Source organism: Myiozetetes cayanensis, unplaced genomic scaffold (genome assembly GCF_022539395.1).
Source record: "Myiozetetes cayanensis isolate MyiCay16 unplaced genomic scaffold, myiCay2020 scf3, whole genome shotgun sequence".
Taxonomy (NCBI): Eukaryota; Metazoa; Chordata; class Aves; order Passeriformes; family Tyrannidae; genus Myiozetetes; species Myiozetetes cayanensis.
This window is the reverse complement of record NW_026087521.1, coordinates 51,346,052-51,368,743: the sequence shown is the minus strand read 5'-3', so window position 1 is coordinate 51,368,743 and position 22,692 is coordinate 51,346,052. Positions and strand designations below refer to the sequence as shown.

The following is a 22,692-nucleotide window of genomic DNA, read 5'->3' as shown; positions in this document are numbered from 1 at the left end:
AGTGACATTGTGGTGATGCCACAATCCACTAATAACTAATACCACCTTCCCATAACTGCTGCGCCACAAAACCTGCTCAACTCTGCAGTTCCCATCCCCTTCTGCTGCTGCTGCCGCAGCTGTGGCAGCTCCAGCTTGGCTCCTCACCGAGGGCAATGCCGAAGGGAGGGAGGGAGGAAGGAGCGGAGGAAGGGAGGGGGGGAGAGAAGGAGGGAAGAAAGAAAGAAAAGAGGGAGGGGGAAAGAAAGGAAGGAAAGGAAAGGAAGGAAGGAAAGGAAGTGAAGGGAGGGAGAAGAAAATGAAAAGAAAGAAAGAGAGGAAGGGAGGGAGGGAGGAAGGAAGGAGAAAGGGAGAGAAAGGGGGAGAGAGAGAGAAAGAAAGAAAAGAAAAAGAAAAAAGAAAAAGAAAAGAAAAAGGAAAAGAAAAATAAAATAAAAAAAAGAAAAAGAGAAAAAAGAAAAAAAGAAAAAGAAAAAGAAAAAAAGAAAAAGAGAAAGGAAAAAGGAGGGAGGGACGGGGACTCCTCCCCCAAGATGGCGGCGGGCGCGCGGCAGCACCGCCTCCGCGCGTGCCCGTCCCCATGGCAACGGGCCGAGCGCGCGCAGGGGGCGGGGCGGCCCCGGCGGTGACGTGTCGGGGAGTCTGACGGTGCCGCGCGGCCGCTTCCGGTGAGCTCGGGCCCCTCAGGGCGCCCCCGCGGGTGCCCCGGGACGGTCCCGGTGGGGCGGGCGGGGGTCCTGCGGCCCTCCCTTCCCCGGCCGGGCCAGCGCCCCGGGCTCCTCCCCTGCCCCCGGTCCGTGCGCTGCGGCCGCCGGGAAGGATGCGGCACGGGGGGGCTGCCTGTGAAGCCCTCGCCCCTTGGGGTCGGATGTGGTGCAGTTAGGAGGCCACAGGCAAAGGCTGTCTGCTAATTGCTGCCCGAATGTAAATGGGAAACGGAACGGCGTTCGTGCATAGGGAAATAATGAGGCTTTTCTGTGAAAAGCTTAGCGCGGCCTCCCGGGGCAGGAGGTGAACGTCAGACAGTGACATGACTGGCTGCGAAGTCAGGAACCACACAGAGATGTGTGATGGATGTAGGGGATAGAACTGTAAGTGTCTTTAGCAGCCGTGGTGCAGGTCGAACGTGTGAAGAAGCACTTCAAGAAAGGACCACCTTTTTTTCTGTGCTTTGGAAATGCTACACGTGTGTCAGGGTCTTTTTGAAACATACTCATTTTGAAATATGCAGCATTCAAACTCGAGGACTTTCCCCTGTCTTATGCAGAGCAGAGAACCAGAGTCATTTGACATGTTTGTCATCTTTGATGTAAGAGCAGAGACTATAATGTGACGTTCAGAAAAAAAACAGAGAGAAGGAGCTCAATGAGTGTAACAGGTTGGTTCTCTGCAGTTTTCTGTGGAGATCACTCATTTATTGGAGTTTATTCTGTTCTTTCTTCCCAGGGAGTTTGAAATAAGCATCATCAGACAAGCAGGCTCCACTTAACCAAAACAATGTTTGCAGATTTGGACTATGATATTGAGGAAGATAAGCTGTGAGTATTTCACTTGTCTTTTCCTGTTTTTTCTAACAATGGAAATAGTCTTTGCAGCCAAGATCTAATGAGAGTTGATAAATTTACCTGCTCCTGTCACTGTGCTGCACGTCATACTTGCTGTTCAGTCCTAATTTCTTGCTCCCTCTGGAGACTGGGGATGAGGCATCACTATGCTGGTGAGCAAAGGAGAATGTTTGTGTTGCTCTGCAATGGCTGCCTTGCATTTCTGATTGCAAAGTAATGCTGACAGCTCTCCTGTAAATTACTGGCCTTAGCTAGAGAAAAAACCACTTACAATAGAGGAAAGATAATAAGAGACAAGAATAAGTGGAAACTCCGGAGTCCTTTGGTCTACAAGGAGGAAAACACTGTCATTTCCTAAGCAAGTAAAAGGTTTGACGAGATTAGCAATTAATTTAACATCAAGCACTTGATTTGCATCTCATTTATGCTGTGCAAGTTTTCCTCTCACTCCAGCACTAAATGATAGTGTTTCCTCAGTGCCTAGCAATGCATGAGGGTGTCTCTCCCACCTCTAATCCTTTCATGAAGTCCCAAAAAAGATAGCCCAGAAGGTGTTCCTGCTAGCCCATGCTGATAGACTCTGGCAGAGATGAAGGGATGAATTCAAATGTGCAACGCCCATTATGTTTTCGGTTTGTATCAACTCAGATACAGCTGTTTCGTACAGAGGCAGCTCTGCCTATCTGTTTTTCCTTTTACTCCTTTTTCCTTCTAGGGGCATCCCCACTGTACCTGGGACAGTGACCCTGAAGAAGGACTCTCAGAACCTGATTGGGATCAGCATTGGGGGAGGAGCACAGTACTGCCCCTGTCTCTACATTGTCCAGGTGGGCACTCAGGGGGGAGGAGTAAACCATCTTTGTAAAACAGTGTTGACCTGAGAGATGGGAAGCGTGGAGGAATCTATGCTGTTTGTTTTTATCAAAGTGGGAGATGACATCTCACTTTGCAGTGAATAAGATTTCCTTATCCTAGAACCTAATAGGTGTGGAAGAATTAAATTAAGACTTCTGGAATTATCCTGCTCTTATGAGAGCGGAACAGTGTGACATTCTCAACATCAGGAAATCATACACTTGAGGAGGTTCAACCTGGAGGTGAGAATTTCCTGAGAGAACAAGGTGATCAGCCCACCTCATAGCTTGGGAAGGGGGAAAACTGCGGCTTCACCGTGAACAAAGTACAACTGAATTAAATAGGAGGAATGTAATTGTTCTTTAGCCCCGCATTCACCTTTCTCTTCCTCTTGATTCCAGACTCTGTTTTTGTCCTCTTTCTCCTCTCTGCTAGGTGTTTGATAACACTCCAGCAGCCTTGGATGGCACCGTAGCAGCCGGCGATGAAATCACAGGAGTGAATGGGAAGTCTGTCAAAGGGAAGACCAAGGTGGAGGTGGCCAAGATGATACAGATGGTAAAGGTGAGAGGTAGGAGGGGGCCGCTGGGCCTTCTGGGTTGTAGTTGGCAATTTATTGTCCTTGGGTTAAGGAAGCCACTGCTACTTGTTTGCAGCACAGCAGTTTTGGATTTGCTCTTTCTACAGGGAGAAGTGACAATACACTACAACAAGCTTCAGGCTGACCCAAAGCAGGGCAAGTCTTTGGATATCGGTAAGACTGGTTTCTTTCACAGTACAGTGTTAAAATGAATGGGGAGGGATGAAAAATTGTTCCCAGCTAAAATTAAAGTTTGTCCTGTTTCCTTTCTTGCTCTTGACTCAGTTGTTTTCAAATGGATACTGTCAAAGAAAATTACAGGCTTAAAAAAATCCATTCCTAACTTCTTGAAATAATCTTGAAAGTTAAGTCAAGGCTTGACTATTGTTGTGGGAGGCTTGTTTTTTCTGTGCTGTGTTTAGCATGGTTGATGAATCTCAACTGCATAATAATTTGATCAGTTTATTTTTAATACGTGTGAGCTATACTGATTTATTGAGATTTTTAGCTGTACACAGCAATGGGTACAAAACACTGCTGGCAATTTCTCAGCTTGGAGAACAGTGATGAAATACCTATCTACACTGAGTTTTGTACAAATATATATTTAATGGGAGAGAGGGGAGAGGGGAGCCTTTATTGCTAAAGTAAAGTGCTTGTTTTGAACTAAGCCTACACAACTGTCTCTCACTTTCCAAAAAAATCCATCTATTCTGTTTGTTCTCGTTTCTTTTTGTGGTGATTATGGTGCTAAGGGATTCATGAAAATCCTGAGTAGTGAGATGGACTTCTGAGGAAACAGAAGTGTGGTGAGAATAAGGAATTTTCCAGAGATGCTGAACACTGTGACTTAAGTTGAGTTCTTGGGATATGCAGGCACCGCAAGTTTGCTTCTAAATAAATGTGTCTAAGTCATCTGATGCCAAGGAGGGCATAACTCTCTCTAGTAATTTGCAGGGTGTGATTTGCACCATTCCATCAAGAGGTGACTAAGAGATTTAACTAGGATTGAAAAGATGAAAGTAAAGGAAGGGGCAACACTGAGAATGAAACCCTGTTTATCTTGCTTTCAACCTCGTCTCCTCACTTCAGTTTAAGTAATACAGTGAGTGGCGTAAGCAAAGTTTAATTCCAAATATCACGTTAGGTTGCTTATAGCAAAGTGATTGATTGGAATAGTCTTCCAAAAGAGTTGCTGGAGCTCTCTTGATTGAGGTAGGTAGGATATGAGAGCAGAACAGATAGGCAGGTTAGAAGATGTGTTATGCATGGCTGGACCAGAACGTCCTGTTTCTATGGTGTTCTCCTTCTGCTTGCTGCCTCAGTACTGGGTTAAGCGCAGTTTTATCCAGTGCCTGGGAAACCAGTGAAGTGTGCCTGTGAGATTTTCATGCCCACAGAAATGACACTGATCCCAGTTTGCAACTCTTTTTTCGCCTTTAGTATTGAAGAAGGTAAAGCATCGACTGGTAGAGAACATGAGCTCGGGGACAGCAGATGCCCTGGGGTTAAGCCGAGCAATACTTTGCAATGGTAAGTGTTGTTCAGGAGGACATTTGCTTAAAGGAACACTCACCCTCAAGTGTTTACCTGCCTTCTATTGTAACTTGCATGGTCCACATTATTCCTTATAGTTCTTGCATTCTGCTCTGCCTCACTGTTGTGATTGCCTCTGCCCTTCCTGAGTGATAAAACCTGTCATTGGGGCCATTTAAATGTTAGCTAAGGTCAAATTAATTTAAAGCAGGGACCCATTAGTGAATGCCAATAGTGGTGGCCCCACACTATAACATAAGTTTGCAGATATTTTAAAAGCTTCCCCTGCTGTTGTACTACAGGACAGGCATTAAGGGGCGAGGGAAATTTGAACCAAGTATGTTAAACTGGTGTTTTTTCACTGAATCAGGTCTTCACCATGTCCTGAATTGGATTGCTGTAATTCTGTATTCTGTTTCTATTCAGATGGGCTAGTGAAGAGATTAGAGGAGCTGGAGAGGACTGCAGAGTTATACAAAGGTAAACTGCGTCTTCCATCAGACACCAGATGGGAGAGAAGGGTGCCTCCGTTATGTTTCAGTGAAGTGACTTAAATGTTTTTTCTGGCTTCCTTCATAGGCTTGACAGAGCACACCAAGAGTCTTCTCAGGGCTTTCTTTGAGCTATCTCAGACACATAGAGGTAAAGAATCTTGAGCAAAGGGAGCATAAATCTCCAACCTCCAGTTTTGGGAGTTTTTGTCAGTACTTAGATGCATGATTCCCACACTCAGAAAAAACAAAGAGTTGCAGAAATGAGCTGGGAAGGGCCACTCTCCTGCATTAGTGGTCACGGTGCTAACGCAGGCCCTGTCTTGTGCATGAGACATTGAGGAAATGCCCTGCCAACCTCTGGCCTTTAGGGAATATATAGCATCATTTCCCAGCTACTTGTAAGGTTGTTAGGAGGGAGTTGTAGTAATGGAGGCAAGATTTTTCTCCAGGGCTGACCTCCTCTTTCATCTGTTTTTATTCCGCTCATCCAGCATTTGGAGATGTTTTCTCTGTCATTGGTGTAAGGGAGCCACAACCAGCTGCCAGTGAAGCCTTTGTGAAATTTGCTGATGCCCATCGCAACATTGAGAAGTTTGGCATTCACCTTCTGAAAACAATCAAGCCGGTAAAGAATTTAACCATGGGAGTAAAGGGTCTGGAGAAGAGAGGGGAATCTAGAAAGGCAGAAACCTGTCTTTGAAGGTGTGATCTGAAAACTTATTCGTTGTGGGAAGAACAGTCCTTGTCTGCTTTCCTTGAGGGCACTCTTTATCATGAAAAGAATGTGAGAGGTAACATAGGGAGTGTATCAGTCTTGTCCTGTGACTTTTGCATGTGACTATATTCCTCTCCATTTGGGAATAAGGGGGTAGTACCTGTAATTAAAAGATGTCACTCAAAGAGTTTAGATAAGCCATCCAGGAACAAGTTAAGGATTTCAGTCAGTATATTTGAGAGTCTCCAGGGGATCTGTCCAATTAGTTTAGCAAAGAGGATGTTGGTTTGGGCACCACTTTCAGTTCCATGTTGGGTGGACAGTGTTGGGTTGTGAGACTTTTGAGTCCAGCAGAGCTGTTTTCAGGACCAGCTGAAAATGAAACAAGACAAGTCAAAAGTAGATGATTTCAGACTAGAAGTGGGTCATGCATTTCTAACACTGAAACCACTTGCCAGTGACAGTTAGGGAAGCTCTAACAGTGACAATTCTGAGTCATGAGCAAACATTTTCTTTCAAATCTGCTGTAGTTCAAAAAAGAGTTAACTTGAGGCAGTCTCCTGCCATACTTTGGGTAGAAGGTTACTTGATGAATAGTCATACTTATATATTCAGCAGCTGGGTGTTTCCCTTGCAGATGCTTACTGATTTGAATACATATCTGAATAAAGCCATTCCTGACACAAGGCTGACTATCAAAAAATACCTGGATGTCAAGTTTGAATATCTGGTGAGCTGCTTGCTTTTAGGTTTTCTTAAGTACTGGTTGAAATTAAGTTTCATAGAATCATCCTGAAACTCACATAGCCTATACAATCACAAATCTGTCATTCCACAGTGCATGAGAGAATGCATTATTTTTTCCAGTTCTTTGTTTACTGCCAGATTACTCAGATTCAGGCACTTGCTTTCAACCTAATACTTCTCACTGATTAGAAAGATCTCCCAGAACTCAGATGATTTATTTTCTAAATGAATTAATTTCCTGATTTGCAGAGAGTTCTTATGCAACTTATGCTCTTGAACTTCTCTAAATAGATCTCCAGTCCATATTTTTCTGGTAATTTTGGGTAGTCTTCTTTAGCCAAAGTAAATGACTGTCAAGTCATATTTGCTTTCATTTAGACCATGCCATTTTTTTCTTTCTTCATTCCACTTCCCCCTTGTTTTCTACACCCAGAAAGGGTAAGGTTGCTAAGTGCACCTGTTCTATAACTTCAAGAATTATTTCCTTTTATCTGTTGAGAGAAGTATTTGGAGCTACAGTCCTAAGGCAAAGGAATATGGCAGCATCTCTTCCTACCTCAATCCTTCCTGCAATTAATCTTTTTTTCTCTCTTTATTTATTCCTGTCTCATACTTGTCTTGTACTCTGTTTTCCCAGACAGCAGATGAACACAGGATTTTTCTTTTACTAGATTATACTTACATAAAGTATTTGCCTCTAATAAAAATACTAAGCACCTTCTCTCTCCCCCACTGTTGTCTCTCCCCCACTGTTGTCTCTCCCCCACTGTTGTCTCTCCCCATCTTTCTCTAAATAGATTTTCTTTCTACCTTGGATGTTTAATATGCTCTGATCCCACTGTGCTTTCCTCAGTGACTGTAGCATTGAAGGAAGGCTTGAAATGATACAGCTCTATGGGTATGGGTGATGATGAAATTGCCTCTAGTTTTTAATATTTCATTCTTGTTTTGTTTTGTTTTAATTATTTTAAAATCTACAAAGTCTTATTGCCTGAAAGTCAAAGAGATGGACGATGAAGAGTACAGCTGCATTGTGAGTACCAGTACAATTGCAAAAGCCCTCCTATGCCTATTGGCACACCAGTTAGTGAATGCATCCTAAGAATTACACACGTTTGTTCTTAACTACTAGAAAGTTGGGATCCTTAAATGCTGCCTGCCAATAACTGCCATGAATCACTAGTAGAGGGACCAGACATCTCTGCAGCTTGTTCTCTCAGTGGCTGCCTCTCTCAGTGTTTAAGTACGATTAGGTTATGTAAGGAGGATTAAGGTGTTATCTTCACAGATTCCATTTGTGTGTAGTGTACAGCTTATCATTAATTCTGGGCTTGTTTCTGAGAAATGGAGGTTTAGCTTCTCTGCAGCAAAACTCATGTGAAACTGCATTTGTAAGTGAGGAAAATTGATTAAAGATCTCTTAACAATAGGGTTTTTATAACTGAGGGTTTTATGACTTTAATCCTTGACAGCTCTGTTTAAGATAGCTAAAGGTGTCCCATACATCCCAGTTTCCCTGCATAAAAGTAAGATCTTTTTTTATCGTAGGTATCCATCTCAGAGCAGGCATTTGATTTTTTTGGAATGCCTAGTTCCCAAGTGCCAGGAAGGAATAAAACTTTCCTAACGCAATCTTTCATTGTGTCTTTCCTTCTAAATAGGAAGGAAAGAATATCAGTTGCCCAGCACAGTAACATGTCTGGGTTTTGGCAGATACAGTGTGCGTTAGCGAACCGCAGTCCGTAACATGGATTTTTACGTATGTGTTATATTTACAGGTGCAGGGGCAGGGTGCTGTTCTGCTGACAGACCTAACACCTTCCTCTCAAAAGTATTTTGTGGGGCAACGTATAGGTCTCTTCCTGTATGGTTTCCAGCATTGTGTCTGGATGGTTGTAGATACCATGGGGTTTCTTGTGCAATCCACGCAGGGCAAAGCTTGCAGAGGAGGGCACGATTTTTTGTATGATTGATAGAAACTTGTTTGTTCATAATGCTTGTCTTAATAGTCCAGATAAGCCGTGCCACTTCTCCATGCTGCGTTGAAAGGTGCCTGTCATTGCTTAGTAGTGGTGCTTTTCTTTACTGTGGTGGGTGCGTATTTGGCCTTCAAAATGACCTCACTGAGTGCCAGCTGTTGATGTGGCTCAGTGTTCCTCATGTTTTCTTCTTCCTGACTACAGTTCCCATGAGCCTGAAAGTTCTGTAGTAACCCACAGTCACTGTGAGTCCACACTCGTAGGCAAACTGTGTACAAGCACTGTTGTGGGAGTTCTCTGAAATGGTGCTGTGTTTTTGGCAGGCTCTGGGTGAACCCCTTTACCGGGTCAGCACTGGGAACTACGAGTACCGCCTTATCCTGCGTTGCCGTCAGGAGGCTCGCACGCGATTTGCCAAGATGAGGAAGGACGTGCTGGAGAAAATAGAGCTCCTGGACCAGAAACACGGTGAGTCTGGAACCTGAAGGGGTCAGGCAGACACGGCTTTGGCCTTCGTGCTCCTCCTTCCTCTCGGCTCAGGAGTCTTTGCTGAAGAACTGTTTTGTGGCTGTGCCCAGACATCCACCCTCAGGATCCAAAAGGGATTAGCGCATAGGAGACTGTGTCTAATGCTGGCAAGGGAGGCTTTATCACAGCCTTCACACTGTTTGGGAGGAGGGTTTTCACTTGATTTTTTTTTTCCCAACGTGTCTTCACTACAGTGCAGGACATCGTGTTCCAGCTCCAGCGTTTTGTCTCCACGATGTCCAAGTACTATGACGACTGCTATGCTGTGCTCCGAGATGCAGATGTCTTTCCCATTGAGGTGGACCTTGCCCGCACAACTCTCAGCTATGGGCAAAAGGACACATACACAGATGGGGCAGAAGAAGAAGGAGAAAGTGAGAGAGAGGGTAGTGGGAAGGAAGATGCAAATGGAGAAAAGCTTGTTGATGATGCCTGAGTGTGCCAGCACGGCCAGAGGAAAGACTTTGCAGACTGTTATGAAAACATGTATTTCACATGGCGATTCATCCTCTGTGATTTCAGTGTATGTCCAGCCTGGGATTCCTCCTTTGCTTTGGGTGAGGGTAGCTGGTTGGATTGGAACCAACCTCTGCTTTCCTCGCTTTTCCTTTGCTTGTTTGCCTGGATATTCTTTTTGCCCCCAGAGACTTCTGCTACCCAACTTGGGTACTGAGGTGTGGGGAGGAAAACCCCCTACCACACTGCCATGTGGCTCTGGGCAGACAGGACTCCGCTGAGCACATGGGAAGCACCGCTCCCTTTTGGCACATGGAAGCCAGCTAATGGTTTGGATCTGATTATGAACGGTGAGAACAGCCCCCTTCTGTCCTCCCCTTGTGCTCTGGGAAAGTGTTAGCATCAGCATTGTTTTATTCACCCCACCACTCGCTATCTCCAAGCTCCTTCTAAGGAGCCACCTTAGAACCATGATGGAAATATCCCATCCTTAAACTACAGAGGAGAGATGGAAAGCCTTGAGGAGAGAGGAAGACATGCACTTCAGACAGAGGCTTTGCGATTTTTTTAGTTCAGAGCATTACTAGTGTACCACCCCATGCTCTCCTCTCTGCACAACCACTTTGTGCTGCCTCTGGACCAGCCAACAGCAGTAGCTAACATCCCATTCCCCAGCACAAGGGAAGAAGGAAAAGGAAACCTGAGGTAGGTGAGGCTGCTTGTTTCCTTTTCTCTTCCCCTCCCTCCATCCCTGTGGGCCAACCCCAGATGCAGATGGCACTTTCTCTGTTAGTGGGCAGCACAACTGCCAGGAGTGGTGTGCTTCTCAGGGCAAGGGTTTTGACTTCTCTGTCATTTCATTCTAGTGGTCATGAGAGAAGTTATTTAAGGGCATTAATTTATGATTGAGATGTTTGGTTTGGTTTGGTTTTCTCTTTGATTTGTTTTTGGAGTTTCTTCATCTCAGTGGGTGCCTGCAAGAAAGCCATCTCGTGGTCAAGCTGCTCTGGAAAATTTAGATGGACTCCGGTGTACTGACTGTTGTCTCTAATAAAGAAAAATGTGACATTCCATTTCCTGTCCTTCATGGGTGTATGCTGGAAGATGGGTGTCATGTGCTGGCCATTTTTTTCTTGCTCATACTGGTGTGTAATCCCTGTACCAAGCTATGGTGATCCCTGCAGCACAGGTTTCCCGAGGAAGAGGCTTATAAATACTGTAGCAAGGCCAGTCTTCCATGTAACACCAGCTTCTCTGTGTCTTGGCTTCCCAGGGGAACACTGTCCTTTTAAAGCCACCAGTTGCCTCAGTCCTGCTAAGGTGGCATCCTTGCACCCCTCCACGGCCAGCTTTTCCACACAGCTCAGCTGTTGCATCACAAGTTTCAGCTGATGCTTAAGTCCCTGATCCTCTTTCAGAGCTGGCTGTTGTGCCAAAACATGGAGCAGTTGAGAGGAACAGGCTTCAGTGGAGCCTGTCTAAAAGCCAGCAAGGCAAAGTGGAAGGCAGCATAGCTGGGTTTTTAGGAAGAGTTCTGGAAATCTTGCAGCACCATCTCTAGTGAGATCTCATACCCTAAGCACTTCTCTGTGCTTTTGAGAGAAGATTTAAGAACGGGAGGCTTAGTGGGAAATTTTTTTGACTGGTGACAAGGAAACAGAGGGGACCTTGTTCTAGTGACCTGCCTCGCTGACAAGGGCAGTTGTTTTCATGCTGTGGACCTTGGACCTCTGGGAAGTTGTGAGCTCCTTCTTGGAAGAGGCACTAGTGAATAAGGGAAATGCAGCCTGGGGGACAGGGGTTTGGTATGGCTGGGGAAAGAGCTGCAGAGCAACTTGGTGGAACAGAAATATCTGGATCTTACCTTGTGAGGAGGGAGAACAAGCTTGCAGAGCAGTGAATGAAGGCCTACATCATGAATGAAGGGCCCCATCACTCTTGCTGCTGCTCCCATTCCCACAGGGCTTCCCATCTCGGGTTTGTCACAGTACTTATTCTGAACTGCAAAGTTTCAAAGTGAGTTTGAATAGGAAAAAGCTCAAAGTCACCACTATGACTGGCTCAAAATCAGATCTAACAGTGGTGTTACCCAAGGTGGGGCAGGGTACAGCCCCATGGGATTTACTTTCTCCCCTCCAATTTCCAGTTCTTCTGTCTCTTCTTAAACTGATATTCTTCAATTTTATAATAAGCTTTATTTTGCTTATCATTTACTGCTTTTTGCTTGGGAGCATCTATAATGAAACCCTTTCCTTCATGCTCCTGCTGTGTTTAAATGGCTTTATGGGTCCTGCAGGTTTGACCAATTACCCATTAATTTGTAGTCAGTCTGGTGTGGAATGAAACGCCTCTTTTGGTGGCCCCATGAGCTGCCTTCCCTGTAGCCCTCTGCTTAGTTTTTTGATCCCTTGTTATAGTCACAGGTTCTCCCTGGGGTCTCTGAGGTGAAGCAGTTCAGGAAACCGGAAGAAGGAGCTTTGGTCAGAGGTGTTTATAAAAGATCCAGTCCTTAAAGGAGATTAGAAGTGGTTTAAGCATGCCAGGGAAGGTTGTCCTCTCTGAATCCACCACTGCATCGGGGGGTGAGGGGGTCATGCCTGCCTTACCACGTGCTCCAACACTCTTTAGTGGCACCCAGGGGCTGGGGCTTGTCCTCCTGCCTTACCTTTGATTCCTTTATGTAAGGGGGTTTTCTCTATTTAAAAGGAAAACACAGGCATGTCTGGTGCCATTCCTGCTCAGTGGATAATTGCTTGGGACATGGTTATTTACCTGCCCTGAAACCCCCACCCCCATAGGGGCCAGGTTGTTCCCTTCACACGTCAAACAGGACTCACTTGAGCCTAGATAAAGCTGGCTTGGTGCTATTCCTGTCAGCGAGGCTCTGTATTGTGGCTGCACACCTAATGGCATTAGCCTTTCTTAGATGTCTTCTTCTTGTACCTCAGCAGCAGCCTCTAACACAGCACTTCCCTGCTTGGAAAAGCAGCATCACGTGTCAATGCCCCAGCTTTACCATCCACAAAAGCTGCACCGGACAGAGGTGGTTGGAGCTGGTGGCCCCCCGCGGTTTGGCAGCGCCCAAGGGGGATACTGCAGGGAACGTGGTGTCTACCCCCATGCTGGTGGTAGCTGAAGGTGGCCCAGGTGATAGCTATGAATTACACGACCTCCTAAACCCACTGCCAATGAGACTGATGCTATCCCAACCATTGGAAATGGGGTGAAGGAAACTCTGACACCAGAACAAAGCATACCAGATCTGATTACAAAGAGTCTCTAATTGTTTGTGTTCAGTATTGTGACAATGCAGAAGGAAAAGGAGAGTCCTTGGCAGCCTCTTCAGAAGACTTTCTCCAGGGCTGGTTTGAAAGTAAGGAAAGATTTTTTTTTTTTTCTTTTTGGTGTTTGGGCTGCTTTGAGCCTGTGTTGTACCAGCATGAGTGCAGGATGCAAGTAGTCATATCACTGGGTAGGTATGTGGACATATGTACTTAAGGACCAGCTATTATACCTCTCCCTCTTTCTTCTTACATCTGCCTTTGTCCCAGCTTTCTCCTCCCCATATCCCACCTACCCTCCCATGCTGAGGTGCATGCACGCAAGGCCAGTTTTATACATCCCTGTTCCCCTGCCCTGGCTAGAAACTGTCCCTCTCCACCGTCTGGTCAGCGTTGCAGCCGTCTCGTGCCAACACCTCCCTGTCCCCCGCAGGACACCCGCCTCCCTCCCCGCTCTGCTCCTCTGCCACGTGGTTGGCCTCCTCGTTGGCTGCCACCACGGCATTGTCAGTGCTGTGGGCCGGCTGGTGGTTGTCACTGCTGTGCTCCTCGGCTTCCTGCACGTCAGACTCTGCTTCCTCGGTGTCGCTCCCACCTCCGGCAGAGGGGTTGTTCTCTGGGGGAGGCTCCTTCTTCTTCCCTCGGTTCAGGCAGCAGTAGCTGGCGACAGCCAGGAAGAGAGCAGAGAGCACCACCTCTGAGCCTGCCAGGTAGAAGATCACCTCATAGTTCTTGAGAGCATCGACCAGCCGGCCTGGTGGTTGAAGAAGAAATGAGGGGGTCAGCTTCAGCCCATGCACTCCTGCACAGACAGCCCACCACAGGTGGGCAGCACCTACATTTGTCTGAGGACCCATTCCTCAATGGAAGAGCAAGAAACCTGAATGTCTAAAAATCACCCTGGGCAAGAGCCACACTGTACCACCAGGGAAAGTACCATAAGAGTGCAGGGATGGTGTTTTCCCTTGTTTGAAGAACCTGAAGTAATTGTGACACACTGATGTTATGGTCTTGCACCATGGTGGGCCACCTTCTTCTTGCCAAGGTGAGCAAAGTCTCTCATGACTTGGCTGGTCAAGTCTCAGAAAAGAAAATTTGAGAGGCATTGCTATTTGTTAAGCTATTATGTCTGGAAAACATTCTGAAGTGAAGAAGAAACCTCTCTTTGACAAAGAAATCCCTTTGGTTGGCCCACACCTGATGGTTTCTCTACCAAAGAAATGTTCTCAATGTATCTTGAAAGCACTGGGGCTGGCAATGGAGGCAGGGTTCCCAGTCTCTGGTGCTGGGGAGCCTCAGCAGCTGCCCTACCGCAGTCAGGATGTGGCCATGGGACTGCAGACTTCATCCCAGTCCTGCATGCTCCTGACTGTGCATGTGATCCCCAGTCCCTGCTGCACTACAGTGCATGACCTGAAACCAGCCCCAGGACACACTGAGGTGCCTCCTGGAGCAGTCATGGGAGGCATGTGGCAAATCCCCCCCAGGTGAATGTGCCCCAATTCACCCAAGCCGGATGGCAAGTGAGGAGACTGCGTGCACAAGCGGGCAGGCGTGTGTGTGCGTGTGTGTGCAGCTTATCCTGTGCCAAACCCCCTCAGCCCCACGGGGCGGGAAGCAGCTCAGGAGGATTACACCAAACAAAGCCACTTTGTTCAAACCCCTTCTCCCAGCTGAGCACTGTTCCCCCTGAGTCCTGCTCCCCCCAAGTCCTGCTCCCCCCAGTCCAAGCCATCAGGTTTCTCAGCACACTCGAGCTTCCTGCACCAGGGGTGCTGCAGCAGCAAGGAAAGTGGGAACCATGACTTGGCTGCTCCCAACACCATTCTTTGGTGAGCCTGCACAGTCTGCATTCCGTTGTGCGTGCACACAGTACCAAGGCACAGCTGAACTGAGGTAGGAGAGCTGAGGAATGTCCCCTGTCACCACCCACTGGTGTGCCTTGCTCCTTTGAGCAAGGCACTGTTAAATCCTCCTCTCCCACTATGATCTCTCTACAGATGACTCCAAGACACTTATTTCTTGACCCTCCCTGGCCTAGGACTGCCAACTGCCCCACCGCTTACAAGGTGAGACATGAATTATTGTTAGCACTAAGAGGGCCACCAATTTTTACCTGAGAGCTGGGTGGAGTTACTGAGGGCAAGTTTTGCTCATAACTGCTGGGGTACAGATCTTTCACACCGAGGTCTTCACTGATGGGCTTTAGTCCATGTGTTACAACTAAAGGAAGGCAGTGCAGGAAGCAATGGAGTAGTTCCTGCCTGGGGATTTGCCCATGGTCTTGTCCCTGACTCTTCCTCACAAATCACACATGCAGGAAACTGCACTTCATTTGGAAATAAGGCTTTGGCGTGATTTGGCTTTCTTAGACCTAATCAGACACTTAACATTAACCTAAACCAATCTTTTGGGTGAAGGGTCTCTCCATTCAACAGTTTATGGGCAGTTTGTGGGGCACAGACCTTACCAGGGTCTGTGACCTAGACTAGGCAGGCTGAAAAGCTGTGGGTGTCTTAATCCTCTTAAAAAAAAGTAACAGCAAATGCCTCAGGGGGCTGTACAAACTGTTTTGACTCGATTGACACCAAAACACCTGTGTCATGGGATTGGGGCCATCACAAATTGAGGTTGCTATTTACAGTACCTATTAAAAGGCTGTGGACACATGGCGAACTTGAAAGACTCCTGCTTTGTCCTGATGAAAACTCTCAAAGGATTGCCTGCAGCATGTGCCTGACCCTATCCATAACGTGACTTTATGCAACATTGACAATGAAGGCAGAGATCACCTCTCAGCTTCCAGAGGAAATTTAAAGTTGAGAAATAGGGTCTTTCTTCAAATAGTGTGTCCATGCCCCATACCTGCAATACTGTGGAATGGCAGCCAAACGAATCACCTTTGTTTTGCAGTAGAAGACCTACCTGCAGAGGGTGGACCGATGAGCACAGCGAAAGCCTCGATAAGTAGGACCAGCCCGATGGCACTGGAGAACTTCTGGGAGCCAACGATGGCCATCAGCACCTCGAACTGCAGTGCTCCCACCATGCCATAAGAGATGCCAAAAAAGACACAGAAGATGACCAGCCCTGTGTAGTTGCTCGCCCTGGCACTGCAGATGTCTGTCAAGCCATTGAAGAGCATAGAGAAGCTGAAGAGGTACGCCACGTGCGGGCGGACCCACTTCAGCCCTGCCACCATGCCACAGGCTGGGCGGGCAAAGATGTCTATGAAACCGATGATGGAGAGCAGGAACGCAGCCTCCGTGTCTGGTACGCCTGTGTCCTTGGCATAGTTGACCAGCAATATGGGGGGCACAAAGAGGCCCAAGACCAGGATGAATTTTGAAATAGTGTAAATGATAAACCCTCGGTTGGAAAAGATACTAAAATCCAGAAGCTTCTTTCCTTTCTTGGGCTTCTTCTTGCCTTTCTTGGCTTTCTTGGTTCCATCAGTGGTGCTGATTCCCTCCTCTGATTTCCCTCCTATGGGCAGCATCTCCTTGGCTTCATATTTGTCCTGAGCTTTCCCCATCTTCCGCTTCATGCCCATATCCAGGGGTCTCATAACTGCCCCACAAGTGCAGCAGTTAAGCAGAAGGCCCCCCATGATAAGGAACCCTCCTCGCCAACCAAACTTCTCCAGCAGCACTTGCCCCAGTGGAGAGAGGGAGGAGAGGAAGACGGGGCTGCCAGCAGCAGCCAGTCCATTGGCAAGAGGCCGACGCTTGTCAAAGTAGGTGCCCAGCATGATCAGTGAGGGCTGGAAGTTCAACGCCATACCCAGACCTACATGAAAGTGAGAGTCAAGAGTCAGACAGGGAGCGCAAGAACATGAGTGTGGTTTGCAACAAGCTGAAAACTTCCACTCAGACTATCCTAGCCTGAAGTCCATGGTGGGATGGACATGTTCCTCACAAGCCTGAAGTGTATTTGAATCAGGTGACTGTGGCCATGTTTAGGCAGGACCTGTGCCTTATACAGGAGCTTTGCCAGGCTCCCCTAGCATCATATACTGACACCACCCCAACTGCCATGTTCGCTGAGCACCACTTCTCCTGTCTCTCTCCCTTCAGCCACAGGCCCTGCCTGTTTAGATCCAGCAGATGCATTCCTCACAAGTGCAACATTAAGGATTAGATGCTTCCCCTAGCACATGCAAATAGATGAGGGGAGACTTGATGCTAGACATGGCAGTGCTAAAGAGAAATGCAACACGGTCTTGGCTTCTCCCCAGGTAAGCCTGTGTTGTCCCCCACCAACTCATGGGACTCTCACCTGTCAGCACACCAGCTGTCAGATAAAGCTCAATGATGTTGGTGGTAAAAGATGCCAGGATCATCCCAGCGGAAGCAAGCAGCCCGCCGATGAGCATCACGGGCCGGCAGCCAAACTGGTTCACCATGATGCTGCATACTGGTCCTAGGAGGAAGCAGAAGAGACAGAGTAGGAGACAAGAAGGAAACAGGACAACTGGGAAATGACAGGTAGCCCAAGCAGGGCACTCGGGAAAGATGAAACAGTAATGATGGAGATTGGTACTTGGTTGCTTAGATACATATCCAAGGGGCCTGGCCAAGGGAGAGAGGCTGTGGTGTGGAGATTTCTGCTTTTCTCTGCCCTCAGACCCCTGTTCCCTAGGAACAAGAGGTTATGGTGTGATGGGGACAACACTTCAGCAGTGGAAGCAAACAACTGCCTAAGAGGCAGGTGAGGTGATCCCTGAGGTCTCCTGGGGCAGAGGAAACAGGGACATGAAATGCAGCACATTTCTAGAAGAGAAGTGATTGGACAATTGTATTCTGCATCTTGGTTCATGACCAGGCCAGTAAGCATGAGAAGGGTCCGTGGAGACATGGTCTGGGCCCATGGCAGAGTGGGGAAGGCACAAGTTGGGGAGGGGGAAGTGTGTCCAAGCATCACCTGTTCCATAGAGCATGGCCAGCATGATGGAGGAGATCCAGGCTGTGTCACTGTAGCCAACATGGAAATCTTTCATGAGCTCCTTGAAGTAGACACTGACGGCTTTTGGGAAGGCATAGGAGAAGCCGGTGATCACAAAGCAGCCAAAGAGCACGATCCAGCCCCAGCCACCATCCGGGGGCTTCACAGGAGCTGGGAGCTGCCCTTCCTCTGGGTCAGGTCTCCCCATCGTCTAGCCTAGGAAGGGAAAGGTGGGGAAGGAAGGAAGTAGGGCAACAGAGAGAGAGAGAGGAAATAATATTCAGGGACTGAAAGAAGAGTAGAGAAAAACAGAGCAGGCAGATGTTTACTACAAGGTTTCTCTCCATGCCCACCACCTCCACGCTCTGAGAGCCTCCACAGAGGGACCACATCAGCTCTTTGCACCTTCATCCTGCCAAGCAAGGCAGGATTAATTCTGGTTGCAAGATCATGCCTCAGCTGGGCAAAGGTGGGAAGCTCCTCCTGAGCCTGGGGCAGCCCAACAGCTCCATAACCTCCAGTCAGACACAGCTGAGCATTGTCACAATTCCCAGCTGAGCCTGGAGAACTGCATCTGATGCGGCATTAGGATCTGCAGCACCCCACTTGCTCCATATCTAGCCTCGCCTGCAGGTGGTGTGAGGTGAAGACCAGCAATGTGAACCCTTTTTGGTTCCCAAAATCTTTCTTTGAGCCTCTCCCATGCTGGTCTGCTCCAGCTGGGAGCCCTCCTGGACCTGCCCTGCTACAGAAACCTCCAGCAGTGAGGCAAGGAGATCCATTAAGCCCACTGTGCTTTCCTCTGGGAGGCCCTGGTGCACAGCATTCTCCTTTGGCCTCCCTTCCCCACTGTCAGGGACCAGATTTTTGAAATAGGTGAAGGGGGAAAGCATGGGAAACTGGTGGTTATTTGCGTGCCAGAGAGATTAGGGCTCTGTACCTACATGGAGGGGCCGGAACAAAGCCTAAGTGGGGAGAAGGAGGGAATTAGAGGGGATGTCTTGTGAGTTGCTCTCGGGGCTCTTAAGCTGCCCAGGAATTTCGCTCCAGCTGGCTGCTGTGGGTATGTTTTTCCTTTCTCCCTTAGGTACCAGGTCTCTGCCATGCCCCTTCCAGCACCATTGGCCTCAGTTTCTTGGTCATTCAGGCTTATTTTCACACCTGTATGCAAAACCATCACTGGACTCTGATTATAGATGCTCCCAAGTAGGATCAAACAAGCGCTCTCCATACATGAGCTGGGCTTTTTGGGTCCAGTTTGTATTCTATCATCACCATCTTTCTTGGCAGTACACTTCCAAAACAGGTCCTCCCTTCTCCCCAGCTCCTTTGGCTGAAGGACTACAAGACAGCAGCAATGTTGCCATCCCTTGGCACTGGCAGCTGTGGGAAATGCCAGCAGTCACACACCAACTAGAGACTACTGAGGGAACAAGGACACTTGTGTGGATGCAACACTCACAGCTAGAACATGGTAGTTTTGGATCTGGGTGCATTTCTCAAGGAAGTACCTGTTCTTAGTGTTCTCCAAGCAATGGGGAAAACTTGAACTGATTCCCATAGCTGCTGTTGCTCTGCATGTCAAACAAGTGCAAATCTTTTAGACCAAAGTCTGGGGAGCATAAGCTGGGGCAGAGCATGTAAAGGGCCCTTGCTTGGCAAGAGGTGATTCTACCCTATCAGCCACTCTCAGCTGTACCCTTCCTTCCCCTCCACAGGGCACCCTTGCTCCTGAAAACACAGGGGGTTATTCAGTGCAGCACCCAGATGCCTGTCACCAGAGTTCCCCAAACTTTCAGGACCCCATCAGCCATAAAAAGTTTGAGTAGAATCTGGCTCTGAGCATGGATTGGGGCAACTCTGAGGGATGGCCATATCCTTGCAGCTCTCAGGCTGAACCGCAGGGGCTGGCACAGGCTACTCCAATCTCTCCCTCCCATCCCAGATCTCAAGGACTGTGGCTAGGGACAAAGGCATGAACTGAGAACACAGTGCTATAAAGACATTTTTAAGGCAAAGAATAATTACAAGGAAGAAAAGAATAATTATACACTCTCCAGCTACCTAGACTCCCATACTTCCATATCATACCCCTACCTCCAACTCCCCCCTCACACCCTTCCCAGTGTTATCTGGATCACTTGCACTCTGACAACCAGATTGAACAGTCTCCTCAGCTTCTGCCATTACCTACCTGCTGTTCCTCTCCCAGCTTCACCTGACTGATAAACTAGATCCACTTGTACAAAAGGTGACCTGCTGCCAAAGCACAGTGATTTCTTGATCAGTGCTGGTTCTCCACCACTGTAACATGGTGCTGCACATAGCTACTTCAAAAAAGAGCAGCTGCCAAACCACCAAAAACACCCTGAGACTTTTTATCCAAGTCCCCTTTCCCAGCCTCGCTCTTCTTGATCACATCCCACACCACAAATCAAAGGAATCAAACCAGTGCTATTCATCTTTCCCTGAAACCCGCAGCCCCCCGCCAGCTTCCTAGCAAGAAAATATTTGTCTGACTGTGACAGGCTCTTCAGAGATTTCTGTAGCATTGCCTGAGTCCATGGCATCTCATTTTGAAGAGCAGGTAAGACAAATATCCGTCAGTGCTGTTTGAGTTTGGAGCTGGACGGGTACCTCCACAGGAGCCACTTGCTCAGTGCTACGCAACCACGCAGTTAAGCATTAAAGCATTTTTACCTGCCTGCAGCTCTATGTTAGCTGAAAAAGATGAAATGCACCAGAGGAGCTCACCCGTGGAGATGCTTCCAAGGCCGATATGCTGTAGCACACCTCTGCTGGAGATTTATCCCAGTGCTGAGCCAGGCAGTTCAGAGCTGCCTTGTTCCTAACACAGCACATACACTTTTCAGCTCACACCTGCACACAGTGGACACACCAGGTACTCTGCACCTGCCTTTGCGCACTCTACAGCTTGCTATCATTTTCTCTTTAGTTAAGGAGCTTTATTCACAGGTAAAAATATCATGTATAAGTTCACATGCACCTGAATGCTCATCAGCATAGGCACCTATCCTTTCCAGTGCACCACAGAGCTGGCACTGCCACAGAGCTTGCTAAAATGGGTGCAAGGAGAAGACTTGCACCAGCACCAGAAGTCACAAGCCCAGGTTAGGAGGGAGAAGACCACAGCAGGTTGAGATGTGGCTGCCAATCCCTGGACACACATAGAGCACAGTGCAGCCAGTGCTGGATGGTGCCCAGCAAAGCCCCACTGTGCTGGACAAGCTGCATCCCGGAGGGTCCACATAAATGCTAAGATGGCTCTTAGTACCTCCACACAGTACAGATGGGGTGAGGGGATCTGTTTATCAAATGCATGGGCCACAATTCACACCAGCAGCCTCCCCAGCCCACAGACAATGCTCTGGGAAAGCATTTCTTAGAGGATTAAATAAGCAAAGGCATGGGGGAAGCTGTCCCAAAAACTGTCAGAGCAAGTATGCAAACGTTCCCCCGTGCCACTGACCTGTGCAATGAAACGATGACCTCCTGACAAGCTGAGCCTCCAAGGGCTGGGCAGACCCGTCAGCAGCGTTTCCTTCTCCCTCTGGCTCTAGATGAAGGTGCCTGGTTAGATGGTCCTGCTGGATCTTTGCTCCATGGCGGGCACAGGAATGGTGGGCCTACAGGAATCTAGCACCTGTTGAGCAGTCTCTTGTGCTCCACTTCTTCCTTTGGGGCAGCTACGTCCTCACAAGACAGCTAATCCCGCTCTCAGCCTTCTTTCCTCCAGTTCCGACGATGTCCAGCAAAGCTGCCTATGGCCAATTTGAGAGGATACCCCGTGTGGGGGACCCCCTTGCCTACTGTGGGTGCAAGTAGTGCCCTACAGCACTCCCAGTGTGGATGTGGGTCAGCAGCTGCTTATGGTTTCAGGTCGGCAGAGACCAGCGGGTGCTGAGCGGGCAGAAAGCACTTCTGCACTTTTAAGAGGCTTTTCCAGCCAATGGGGACGAGGTGGCTGCCTGCCGCAGCCCGAATCCCTTGGTAATCCTGCTGCCCAGGGGCTCCTTGCCTTTCCCCCAGCAGGGTGGGGCAGGCTGGCAGGGGTAGATTCAGAGGGATCAAGTCAGGCAGAAGCAGAGTAAGGCTGGGGGATGTTGCTGGTGGACCCAGCCAGGAGCGAGGGTGCTGGGGAGGGGGCAGTGGAGGATGAGAACGCGGGCCCGTGCTTCAATAAGGGGCAAAATGGGGGAAGGTGCTGCTTTTGAAGCACCCCACCACTTCCTAAACTGCCAGCCAGAAGGACGAAGAAGAGCTGGAGAGGTTTGGCAGGGCATGTGCCCAGCACAGAAGGAAGACAAGGTGCATCAGCTGAGGAATCATTGCCAGCCATGGCTCAAACTACCTGATCCAGCTCAGTCCTGGCATCTCAATAATCCCCTCCAAAACAACCCCCTCGTGGCTGACTTACAAAGAGCGTCTGGCAACATGGGGGAACCTGTTTACTTCCAGGGACGGGGCTGGAGCCCACTCCAGCTCACTCCCGCTCACTCCAGCTGGTGTTTTGGGGAAGGAAAGGCTTGGGCTGTAAACCCCCTCAGCCTCTCAAGGGGGGTGCTGCAGGAACTTGGCAGCACTCCCAGCCGGGGTTTAACGTCTATTAATAAGGCTAATCGGCTAAGCCTCGGCCATTGCTCCCGCTCCCTCCCTCGCTCACGCTGCCTCTCCCGTGAGGGCTCCCCAGCACACGTAGGGTATCCCCAGGCTGATGAGGCCCTCACAGGTCCCAGGGGAGCATTTCCCCCTGCCCTGAGCAGCCCCAGGGTGGGCGAGGAGAAGATGGCCGTGGGGCCTTGTCCTCCCAGGGAGGACATGCCTGCCCACACGTGGCAGCCGGGAAGTGGGGCCTTGCTGCCATCCAGTGGCACAACAGCTGGGGGGCCCAAGAGGCAGCCGGTGATGCAGGGGGTGGTGCAACCCTCCTGGTGCTCTCCATATCCACCCTGGACCCCTGGACTGGCAGCTGCCCCATCTGGACCTACAGC

General features: G+C 48.6%; 2 protein-coding genes across 6 annotated transcripts; one reads left to right on the top strand and one right to left on the bottom strand.

Annotated features, from left to right (window-relative positions):
- Positions 1-606: 606 nt before the first annotated feature.
- PICK1 (protein interacting with PRKCA 1) lies at positions 607-10,528 on the top strand. Of its 4 annotated transcripts, none has more exons than XM_050323565.1 (13): positions 607-668; positions 1,447-1,538; positions 2,281-2,392; positions 2,856-2,984; positions 3,108-3,174; positions 4,444-4,533; positions 4,963-5,016; positions 5,116-5,178; positions 5,522-5,655; positions 6,383-6,475; positions 7,475-7,525; positions 8,795-8,939; positions 9,194-10,528. In XM_050323565.1, exons 2-13 carry the CDS (start codon positions 1,498-1,500, stop codon positions 9,433-9,435), a joined length of 1,221 nt encoding a protein of 406 aa, XP_050179522.1. In that variant the 5' UTR covers positions 607-668; positions 1,447-1,497; the 3' UTR covers positions 9,436-10,528. The 4 variants fall into 4 exon arrangements, with proteins under 4 accessions (XP_050179522.1, XP_050179523.1, XP_050179524.1 ...); XM_050323566.1 differs by lacking the exon at positions 607-668 and adding an exon at positions 823-1,091; XM_050323567.1 differs by lacking the exon at positions 607-668 and adding an exon at positions 823-1,309.
- Positions 10,273-22,662, bottom strand: SLC16A8 (solute carrier family 16 member 8). Of its 2 annotated transcripts, none has more exons than XM_050323550.1 (5): positions 21,171-22,662; positions 17,660-17,967; positions 17,015-17,158; positions 15,662-16,525; positions 10,273-13,490 (listed from the first exon to the last, which is right to left on the bottom strand). In XM_050323550.1, the coding sequence occupies exons 2-5, from the start codon at positions 17,886-17,888 to the stop codon at positions 13,096-13,098; spliced, it is 1,632 nt and encodes a 543-aa protein (XP_050179507.1). In that variant the 5' UTR covers positions 17,889-17,967; positions 21,171-22,662; the 3' UTR covers positions 10,273-13,095. The 2 variants fall into 2 exon arrangements, with proteins under 2 accessions (XP_050179507.1, XP_050179506.1); XM_050323549.1 differs by having other exon boundaries at positions 17,660-17,896.
- Between the last annotated feature and the right edge of the window lie 30 nt (positions 22,663-22,692).

Coding starts and splice junctions, on each gene's coding strand:
- PICK1 (XM_050323565.1), top strand. CDS start 1,498: ATGTTTGCAGATTTGGACTATGATATTGAGGAAGATAAGCT. Junction 2,393..2,855: donor CCTGTCTCTACATTGTCCAG/GTGGGCACTCAG, acceptor CCTCTCTGCTAG/GTGTTTGATAACACTCCAGC. Junction 8,940..9,193: donor GCTCCTGGACCAGAAACACG/GTGAGTCTGGAA, acceptor TCTTCACTACAG/TGCAGGACATCGTGTTCCAG.
- SLC16A8 (XM_050323550.1), bottom strand. CDS start 17,888: ATGGGGAGACCTGACCCAGAGGAAGGGCAGCTCCCAGCTCCTGTGAAG. Junction 17,159..17,659: donor GGCCATGCTCTATGGAACAG/GTGATGCTTGGA, acceptor GCTTCCTCCTAG/GACCAGTATGCAGCATCATG. Junction 13,491..15,661: donor CATCGGTCCACCCTCTGCAG/GTAGGTCTTCTA, acceptor TTCAACCACCAG/GCCGGCTGGTCGATGCTCTC.